The sequence below is a fragment of the Haliotis asinina genome, chromosome 15, assembly GCF_037392515.1.
Source record: "Haliotis asinina isolate JCU_RB_2024 chromosome 15, JCU_Hal_asi_v2, whole genome shotgun sequence".
Classification (NCBI taxonomy): Eukaryota; Metazoa; Mollusca; class Gastropoda; order Lepetellida; family Haliotidae; genus Haliotis; species Haliotis asinina.
This window is the reverse complement of record NC_090294.1, coordinates 9,643,092-9,654,605: the sequence shown is the minus strand read 5'-3', so window position 1 is coordinate 9,654,605 and position 11,514 is coordinate 9,643,092. Positions and strand designations below refer to the sequence as shown.

Below are 11,514 nucleotides of genomic sequence, written 5' to 3'. Positions count from 1 at the left end.
ATGAAATAAAACCGTATATTGGTTACACCTACTTGGGTTGTCAGTCCAGATTTGAGGAGGTCATCATGCGACGATGCCATGTTGGCAGATATACCCATAAGTACCTGTTAAAAGGTGAGGATCCTCCATTTTGTATCCCTTGTGATGAGAGAGTCACGGTCAAGCATATTCTTCTTGACTGTGTTGAATTCTCCATTACAAGGGATAAATATTTCAATGTGAAAGCTGTTAAGGATCTTTTTACAAATGTTAATTCTCATTTAATTATTGGTTTTTCAGAAGAAATTGATTTTTTGGTTGAATTTTTAATAATATGTTCTATAAATAAATGTATTTTAATTATAGGTAGTTTAGATTTGTAACTTGAATTGTTAGTGGCTGTACCCTCAAAGGGGCTTAAAATATCGCAAAATTATTGTCCTCCTGAGAGGGTAACGTAAGTCCACAAACATTCAAAGTAAATTCTAAATTTCCAGGTTTTTAATCGTAGAATAAGTGGGTTTTTTTGTCGTATGGCTAGATTTCCCAAATTGCTGACGGCTGAGGGGATGATGTAAATCCAGCTAAGGTCCATGCAGGTAGCAAAAGTACTGTAAGTCCCCATGGTCCCTAGTATGGTGATCTACCTTCAGTTGTTAACAATCTATAGCCCAGTTTTATATTGTATTGTCCTCTATAGATAAATTGTTTTAGGTATAGTTACCAGTTTTACATTCTTATATGTGATGTTCTAGTTGTTTTACTGTCCTTTGTCGACAGGTTTTTATAATACTCATACATTCCATTTTAATGTTATGTTCCCGTCACGATAAGGCTGAAATATTGCCGATGTGACGTTAAATATTAACTAACTCACTCGGAGGCGGAGGTTTAATGGTTTGGGGTGGAATCTGTGGTGATGCTGAAACGTCGCTCGTCGTTATTCGAGGTAACCTGAATAAACAGCGTTATCCAGATGAGATTTACAACCAGTACCCAATCAAGCACGATATTTCGAGGCCATATAGGCATTTCTTACTCAGAACCTCCTCGCCAACGCCAGCATTCAGGATATAGCACCAGATATGAACCCGGTCGAATACTTATTGACCATCTCGATCGCTCTCCAGTCAGCCTCCGGGAATTGGAGCAATACCTCCTTGAAGATTGGCAAGGTACCCGGCGTCTCACGTCATCACCATGTAGAGGTGTACTGGTGTACCGCTCAAGGTGAACATACCCGGTACAAAAGTGACTTTGAGGCATGGGTTTCCAAACTTCTTGCTTCGTCATATGTCCTTTAATATTTTTTTTTCATTTTGGACCCCTTACGTCTTTACACGTTTTCTACACGTGTTAATAAAAAATCTCAAATATACCAATCTCAAATTTCTGTGTATCGTTTTGTTTTTCTTTAATGTCCTTTCAAACACGTTGTGTCATTTCTTTTGGTCATTAGTTTATTTATGACTATTGCAATTATATGTCAAGAAAGCGTTTCTTATTCACGGGAACTATGTATGAATGATAACCCTCGCGTCTGACACTGTATTCCATTCTTTCACCAATACTAAACACAGATAATAGTATCACTGACACACTAATTTATTCCGAAACAAACATTCCATAATGTCGTAGTCCAGTTTCCTCTCTGTCTGCATGGATGCATGGTTTCGCCTAAGCACGCAGATCCAACACCAGCTGCCGTAATATGGCGCCAGCACGACCGGAAGAACACTCTGTGATACTGGTCACTCTTCCTTGAACACAGTTCGCAAAGACGATACTGAAGGCAAAACAAAGGGACTTAGAAAGTACGTATAACCTGTCACCGGAAACACGGCGCATTCGTGCTGAGATTCCACTGACAGTACTAATAACTAACACATAAGGTATTAAGATCCCACACATGTGATGTTGTTTGCGAGTAGCGAATTTGGGTTTATGTTTATTTAAAACACAAAGAAAATACGAAGCGATGCATGTCTTCAATGTTTACCATTTTGGTGAATGTCAGCATACACCGATATGGTGCCAATGGACTAAGAATAAATAAAAAACATCATCAATATAATCTGGTCACATGATCTGTACTACACTCCCTAGCCGTTTCCTGGGAATTATGGGAAACGCAAGTAGTACTGGAAGTACAAGCGATTAAGAAGTCTTAGAGCAACGTGCTCGAATCACTAAAACCACTTAGGACTGAAAACATATATATATATATATATATATATATATATATATATATATATATATATATATATATATATATATATATATATATATATATATATATCTTATTATATATATATATATATATCTTATTGAGGAGAAATATGACAAAACATATTGTCGCTTGACAACAGGGAATATTTCCATCTGTTTTCAAACGTTGCCAGTGGTGATCGTGTGCCAAAGGAAAAGTTGATTTGATTGTCAGTATGATAATGTAATGATAATTTCCACCATCCTTCTGCGACAAGCAAGCACAGTGTCAAATAGTTCTGAGCGTACTTCTTACCGTTTGGCTTCTTTATATACACATTTTATAGCTTATTGCACCTTGCAGCAATTAAATATTGTTTTCTGTCACCTTTCTTGCCATTTATTGTAAATAAAGGGATTTCAGTTCCATGTTTGTTCTGAGTCAGTTCGCGAACACATGTATATTAGCAATCGGCCTCTCAGTGCACACATACTCTGGTGTATTAGTCCAAGCGTTTATGTTGAGATACCTAGATGTACCGAATATTAAGTTCCCCTACTCGTGTAAATTCTCTCAGTGCCCTTCCTCATATATCACGGAAGCTTGAGCTGTAACCGTACCTGTTTCCATCAAAGCACGAAACAACAGCTAACGGCATCAGCCCATGGGTCCAACAAGACTCGTCGTCCAGGATCTCTGTGAAAGAAGGATTATATTTACTACGCATTCTGTCTGTTTGCTTTTTGATGTCGCTTTGGTCACTTTTCCAGTAACAGGGCGGGTCTGTAAATATTCCTGTCTGGACCAGATAATGCAGTGATCAACAGCATGGGCATCGATCTATGTGCAACTGTGATACGATAACATGTGTCAACCAAGTCAGCGAGCCAGATTACCTGATCCCGTTAATAGCATTTTCCAATGCCCATAGATTGCTGAAGATCAATTGTAACCTGGATCTTCACGGGGGAGACAAACTGGATTGCTGATGACCAATTCTTCATGGATACTGGGCCAGAGAATCCACTAATTGGCTTCATTGATATTCTCGGTTAAAAACAAACATAGCCCAGCTACACACGTATGTGGTGGTGCTATAAACATTGAATTCACATGGGACATCTCAGAAAAAAATCCATGCACTTACCTGTTTTGTGTCTACAGAAGGTGTCAAAGGCAGTGAAAAGATCTCCCATTTGGAACTTCGACATGCAGCCCGACGAGGTATGTCGGCATTCATTTGCAAGGGTCAATGTCTCTTGACTGGAAAGGGAACATGATTTATTACACATGTTTCTGCCGATTTGTGACACGTAGAAATGTATATAGCATGTAGTAAAATCTAAATTAGATAACCTTGGTAAACGTCATTTCGTTTTCCGATTGAATTTGTTTGTCCCCTAAACATATCAAGGGACGTTAGTCAGTGGCTGAAATGAGTAACCGTGCATTGTTTCTTAATTTTATGAAGGGAATTTTATACAAACCTGCAGTCGAGGGTCAGTCTGCCATCTGTGATCAGATCACTGAACGTCGGCTGTTCCATGACCCGAAAGACTGGTTCGTATACGTTCTCACATGTGGTGTTGAAGCATTCAAATCCTGTCGGTTCTTCGTAAGTGTCTCTCCTTGCAAGCCAGTCATGACCGAACACTGTATGGACGTTACAGAAAAGGGTATAGACGTCAACGAGTAAACATGATTGACGATGAAATAAGTAATTGGGTTATCATGTGCATTTTAGATGATTTGTCATGTCAGGAAACCCCACGAAAAAAAGCACTTATCATGGCAAAGACGTTCAAAGTTTAATTTTGAAGGAATATTATATGAAATGTAACGATTATCATGAAGACGCACTAAACGATTATTGCATTCGAACATGAGTAAGGCGCATGCCACAATTTGTCGTCAGATAATGTAACTAGGAAACAATAAGATCTGAGTTAGAATTGATCTTCAGCATCCCATGCAACCGACTAACGGGATCGGGTGGTCAGGGCCGCTGACTTGGACGACACATCGTACCCATATTCCGAGGAACACGTCTTAATCACTGGGTTGTCTGGTCCAGACTCAATTATTTACAGAACAGTTGGAATATTGATTCCCTACAATTGGAATATTGATTGAGGTGTAAAACTAAACTGACTGACCTACTCACTAAAATATGAAGGTTACTTACCACATGAGAAGAGAGCAACCACCACATATATTACCAACGGCATCCTTACAGCGAGCAGCTGATGTCTGAAATATCACAAACTGTCGCATGTTTCCGGTTTCTGTCAATTACAATTACCATCCTACGCTTTCAAGCAAAGGTTATTTCTGTCAGTTGACGAGGTTGATAGTGGCCATAGACCTGTTCACGAATACTGGAGTCGTGCGTCATATTGGCGTCGTTTCGTCATAACGTCATTATGCGAGAGCAGCCTGGCAGGTTATAGATATAAACTGACGTGGAACAATCATGTAGCCAGAATCTACATATTTTGTATACTTCCATCGGATCGCCATTTAACAAGTGATACCATCTGTAGTAGAGATCGATTTCACCCGTGTGGATACAAATATGAATCAATTATAAATCACTATACCTTCTTCACAGGCATACCAACGAATCATGATAGAAAAAATTAACTGAATAAAGGAGAGCTTTTTTCGACAATATTGATCAGATGAAACCATAATATATATTTCCTTCTTCTTCCTGTAGCTGAAAATTATTAACTGTAAAATTATTGGTTTGTAATGAGTTCCTATGCTGACGATATTAAGAGGAAAGAATGAAAATAGTATGGCATTATTTGTCTATTGTACATGCGGACACAGATATGCATATGCCTCTAATCATCTGAAAATATTTCAGAAATGGTCTGGAAAATGATGACCAAATTTTGTGGTTTTAGCATTAAACGCATATTTGTAACTTGAAACTTGATCTAAGCAGCTTCACAACAGGACACAACAATGACTGAATACTTTTTATACTACTCATTTGTATGTATAAATTTTAGACATTTGCCACACTTACACATTCCTAATCATTGAAATGTCACTTCAGTTATCCTCCATGCCACAAGGGAATTTGACGTAACGCATTTTGCAGGAATAATTAACATCAACCATATACCGCTGGAAGTGTCTACTTAGAATTCAGTCGTTTGTTACCTGTAACAATGAAATAGGATGAACATTGTATAGGCAGCCAGTGATAAAGTAATCACTATCAGGTCACGGCTGTTACGTCACCTTTAACAGTAAATGACGTCGATATCATATGCTTGAAAACGGTATAAGAATCTCTACCGAAACGTCGCTATTGTGAGAATAAATAAGTTGATCATCCATAAGGTCTTGGCATCTCTAAAATCCAACTGAAATTTACTTGATCTACATAAAGATTCTATCATCGTGTCTCGGTCACGCGACAACCTCTTCAAAAAGTCCATTCTAGCGCGAAAGCGCACCTAAAATCATCATCGTTATCATCCTATCAACACAAGACCTCCTTGAGAAATTCTCATTCACACCAGCATTGGACGAAACATGCCAGCCACAACTCAAACCAGCACACATCCACATACATATTTATAAGCCTTTCCAAACGTGGGAAATTAAGTACCAAAATTCAGTTTCTATTCAAAGTACCATTTCAAAGCAATCACTCCTCGTAGTTTCCCTCCCCATACCACTTCTGGTCAGTTTCCGAATTCAAAACTCACAGAAAAACTGCAGCCCTCTTCATTGTGCGGAATGTTTCGGTCGAATCACCCCTCTTTTGGCTATTCAGCCTCACGTTCTCATATGATGTGATGAGAAAGTTTTATACACGTGCGAATTCTAAACAAATTTAGATTCTAAGGATAATACACGATGATATAGTCCCTGTCGTTAATTCCATGGACAGAACAAAAAACGCTAAGAACCATGGGGACTTCCTGTGTTATTGCTTCCTGCATGGACCCGCGATGGACTTACTCCATCTCTCTACACTCTGGTGATCAAAGACAAATATAGCATTAAATTAAAATCAAACTTTCATAGATTGTGATAACAGGGGTATACTTATAGGGGTATACCCTCTCAGGAGGACAATAATTTTACAATACTTTAACCTTGTTTGTGGATATCGCTACTAACAATCTCAATAATTTACTGTACCAAATCCCAAAGTATATAAGATAAGTTTCCATCCATAAAGCCGTTATTAAATACCAATGAACAGTAGCAAAAGATTCTTAACTGTTTTACATTGAAATACTAATCCCTTGTGATGGAAAAACCAATGCAGTCTGAACATGCTTGACTGTGATTATTTTGCCACAAGCGACAGAAAACTGAGGATCATCGCTATTCAGTACTCGTGCGTATATCAATTATGGCCACTGTGACATCGTCCCATAACGATCCATTCAAATCTGGACTGACAGTCCAAGTAACTGTAACCGATAGCTAGTTTGGGGGGGATTTGGAGGGCTATTTTTATATAATCTATTTACACCCACTTTGGTGTCCCATTTTCTTTTTGCATTAGATCACAAATAGAAGATCTAAAGAGAGTTCTGAAATCGGAAGGAGAAGTGGATGTAAGATCTGCTTTTTTTGTAATCTGAGTAGAGATGAGAAGTGGCATCACAAATATGTTGAGTGCTGCCATAGCAGCAGCATCGGCCATTGTATTACCGGGAATTCGAACATGCTTTGGTAACCAATGGAGGATGATGTCGCAGTGACCAGTAGCAAGATCATTATATAATTCAATTCTCTCTATTGAAAGTGGATGTTAAGAAGACAATCTTAATAGCACGAAGGCAAGAAAGTGGCTCTGAAAAGATTATGTATTATCTGTATTTACGGCGTTTATTAATGTATATAAAAGCTGTTGATACGGCGTTAGCATCTGCTGTGAAAATAGAGCCGTTGTCTGGTGATCCAGTGACAGTGGTACAAGTACCATTTAAATATGGATATGTATGTATTGTAATTATTTCTTAATTGATTCAGATTCTGTCTACATTATAATGCATTGCTTTCTGACGTTTCAATGTGGTTAAGGGAAGGTCGACTTGGGGTCTTATCCAATAACTAACAAAACTGGCATCTATACCATTTCTAGTTGGTGCCGTGGTCAGTGAAATTATAGGTCAAATTATAGGTTTTTTATTCAAAGGAACTACTTATGTATGAATCATGAGGTTGGCGTCTAAAGCAATATCATATTTTCTCTCATCAATAATACAAAATACAGATAGGAGTAATGACACACTGATTTATTCCCAAACAAACATGAATTGGAGTATTTGTCCAGCTTCCTCCCTGTCTACGTGGAGTCACGAGGTCGTCTAAGGAGTCACATCCAACACCAGCTGCCGTAAGATGGCGCCAGCACGACCGGAAGAGCACTCTGGTAAACTGGTCACATTTCTTTGCAAACAGTTCGGTAAGTTGTAGGCAAAACTGAAGGAAAAACAGACGGACTTAGTTACAAAGTACGCATAACCTGTCACCCAAAACACGGCGCATTCATGCTGAGATTCCACTGATATTTTGTCTAATAAGCATGTCATAAGGTATCATTATCATAACGTATCATGTTAATTTGTCTGGCACTGTATGTCTTTTCCATTGTATCACTTGTAAGTAGTGTAAATTAGAGCTGTTCCAGTCAAAGGATCTCCTAAAAGTGTTAGATGCACTTTGCTGTGCATCGCATAAATTAGCTTTTAGCTACAATGTTGTTTGAAAGAACATAACCAACTGTTATCGTCGAAGTTTAGTGCCGCATCTTTTGAAGATGAATTTCATTTCCTTCTGTTATGGCCTTATTATAAGACATGTAGAGAATGTTTTGTGCAACCACATTATTATAACAATAAATTGTCAACAACAAATTATGCTCGTATGAAGAAGATATCGTTTGATTCTCGAAAGAGACGTCTCATTTTAAATAAACTTGTATTTTGCATCAATATATCTTGCGCACTGTATGATGAATTTTGTATGGGCCATGAGGCCTCAAATTAAAATAAAGGTGTCACTTTTCAGTTGTCGCTATCATATACCTATAAACAATATGGACCATTTTGCATGAATACACGCAAACACTCGATAGACGGCACCTTGTTTTATTTTAGAGTTACATCCTTTGGAATATACTGACATTATGCGTATGTGTATATATATATATATATATGTGTGTGTGTGTGTGTGTGTGTGTGTGTGTGTGTGTGTGTGTGTGTGTGTGTGTGTGTGTGTGTGTGTGCGTGTGTGTAGTAACGTGTAGTAAAGAAAGTTATGAGAATACCGAGCGCACAGGAGTACACATTTAACAAGTGGTTTCTGAAATAATAACAAAACACGGATCTTCTGTTTAAGATCTAATCTTATTATTTCAGAATATGCATATATCTGTACAGGTGTGGATGTGAGTGTGGGTGTGCTAAGGTGAAGGTTTATAGTGTCGAAGAAACAGCATGTCGTCCTGTTCGAGACGGTAATGAGGATTTACCAATCAACATAAATCGGGGTTCTTTGAACTGTTTCGCCACTACATTTAGCCTGTATATATCATTATAAATGATATATAAAACAAATGATATATAAAACAAATGTATATAAAACAAATATTTCTGAGAGCGAATACATTCTTTAGACATCCATATGATCTAGTCAGGTAATCTGTACTACCCTACCCTAGAAGGACAGCAGGTTGCCGGTGGGCATCATTTGACAAAAGAAACTCTGATTCGTAAGTCTCTCGCCTTGTAAGCTGGTCGTGACATGATACTAAATACATACAGAAAAGGGGATTTTTAACCGAGGCAATAAATCTGTGAAACATTTATCTTGCGATTGGATTGACGATGCAGTAAGAAATGGGTCATCGTATGTATCTCAGATGTTTTGTTTTAATGGAGTTTGCTCTGGTACTCGTCGGTGTGAATTCATGGTAATAGTCAACACAGTCAGGAAGTAAAAGCGAGGTAGATCTGGTCAGCAAAAATAATCAGTTTGATGTGAACACGGAAAGACGTCTTCATGATTGTATTCTTCATACATTTGATGTCTGCGAGGTGTGTAAAGTTTTAGACACATGAAATAGAATAACTGCCTTATGGCACTGATAGAAAAAAAGTGGAACACAAACAAAAGATCCTAATCACGTAGATGGATGCTCATGCTTTTGATCACTGGATTGCCTGGTTCAGACAATTATTTACAGACCTTGGCAATATAACTAGAATATTAAGGAACCCAATTATAACAGGCAATTTCCTGTTAGCCTCTTTAAACGTTGGGGAACACACAGTTCCACAAGTTCAAATGAAAAACATCTTATCCTTCTACCATCACTGGCTCTCTCTACAAAAGGCACAACAAGTTCATCTACCGAGGCAGATTAACGTCATTAAAAGAAAAGATGTCAATGGAAAAATCCTACCTGGATTGTCTTGCACATGAGATAAAAACCTCCTTCAAGCGACTACTGGTCCAACATGACGCATTCTCCTCGATTTCTGTAAAAGCAAGTTAACATATACTGTGAGTGAAAAGAGAATAACCAGTTTAGATTATTACAGGAAACAGGTCTCATTTGTTGGTGCTTATCAAAGGACATAATTTGTATATTAATTTGTAATCTATATATTATTATGTTTGTATGAACTATATTCATGAAGGGACGACTGAAATTCAGTGATGACACCAGATGTTTTCGACAAACGATAACCATCATTATTCTTCCGGTAGCAGCCACCATTTGGTAAATTTGCATGAAAATAAGTATTTCTTGTTTTACGCCGCATATCACTACTCAAGTGACGTCAGTAAACAGACTACATCGAGTGATCGATCAGTGAATCAGAAAATAACCAATACCCTCTGATACTTATTTACAAACATTTTCTACAGTAAATCGGTTTAAGTTTGGAAAGTGTTGCTGTTCCCATTTACCGTACAGAATGAGCTTGTCACTGCTTGTTTACTGAGTTTCTGTCACAATGGATAACTATTTAAAGGTTTCATCTATGACAAATCTTTTCGCTAGTTTCCATTTAAATATTTTCTAAAAAAGAAATAGAATTGTTTGTGAAAAATTACATTGTATCTTTCGGAGATATTAAGTAGAGTAAATTGACAAGTTAAACTAAGTGAGTGAGTGAGCTGATATTTATCGGCAATATCGTGATGAGAACAATTAATAATGATATTGTAGATCAATACAATCGGAAACCGAGGCAGTGTTGACGAAGAACAGTAAAACCAGAAGTGTATCAAAACTGACCTAAGATTAATCGTAGAATTCTCAAATGGGATTAAGGTATGGTGAAAATATCCTCCTGTTGATAGGGTACTTACGTCAACAAGTTGTGGCTTATCATGTATTAATTGTAGTGATGGCTAATCTGAGTACAGCGTCTTAAGGGATGGTTTAAATCCAGTTAGCTTTTGGTCACATGCAAATCATAAAAGTACACTATGCATACACCTGGTCCCACTGTCCCTGGTATGGTGATCTACCTTCTACAGTTGCTTTCTGCAGCTTGTTTCATAGTGTATTGTCCGAATGGTGACATTTTGTAAAACTGCATGCAAGCTGCAGCTGGTTTTACTTCTATTTTTGGTTTACAGTCCTCTGCCGACAGATTATGCAAAAAAAGTCTATTCATTATCGATATGTTACTTTAAGTCACAATAAATCAGAAATACAACAAGTGTCACAAACTCTTTCACTCATTCATTCATATGAAACTGCTTAAAGAGTGCTGAACGTGCGTATACCTGTTCTATGCCTGCAGAAGGTTCTGAGGATAATGAACATTGTATCGGGTAGATATGGAGAATGAGAAGCGTACTCGTCGGATAGCACACAATCTTCTGCTCTTGACATTGTCTGCTGGCTGGAAACAGAACATAGTTTCACTGCAACTGCAGTGAAAAGGTAACAAGACATGAAATGATAAATTGGAAGTCATTGGTATGATATCGATACGTAAACAGATTTGTACGGTAAATAAGACGTTGGTATGGTAAATATCAAAGATATTTCACTCCTGCTTGACAACGAAACAGGAATTCATGTCTGGCATTTATAAGGTTTGTCTGTATTGTTCTTCCCAACTTCCAACATGTCCATCAGGGAAGCTACCTTTCGCTGCATGACACTGGTGTATGGACCTGTAGGTTCACCTCGGAATAAAATACCCAAAGTTCTTTTTGCATATAAAATCTTAGTATATCGCATACACAAAAACTAGTTTTCAGATTTCCTGTGATGATATATTTCCAATTGTCTATAGTAAACATCGGTGGCACTCTAT

The 11,514-nt window shown here is 37.8% G+C and overlaps 1 protein-coding gene across 1 annotated transcript; it reads right to left on the bottom strand.

The window, feature by feature from the left end:
• Nucleotides 1-1,566: 1,566 nt before the first annotated feature.
• Nucleotides 1,567-4,458, bottom strand: LOC137265920 (uncharacterized). Its single transcript, XM_067801400.1, has 5 exons — nucleotides 4,374-4,458; nucleotides 3,676-3,841; nucleotides 3,336-3,451; nucleotides 2,809-2,884; nucleotides 1,567-1,765 (listed from the first exon to the last, which is right to left on the bottom strand). Exons 1-5 carry the CDS (start codon nucleotides 4,414-4,416, stop codon nucleotides 1,657-1,659), a joined length of 510 nt encoding a protein of 169 aa, XP_067657501.1. The 5' UTR covers nucleotides 4,417-4,458; the 3' UTR covers nucleotides 1,567-1,656.
• Between the last annotated feature and the right edge of the window lie 7,056 nt (nucleotides 4,459-11,514).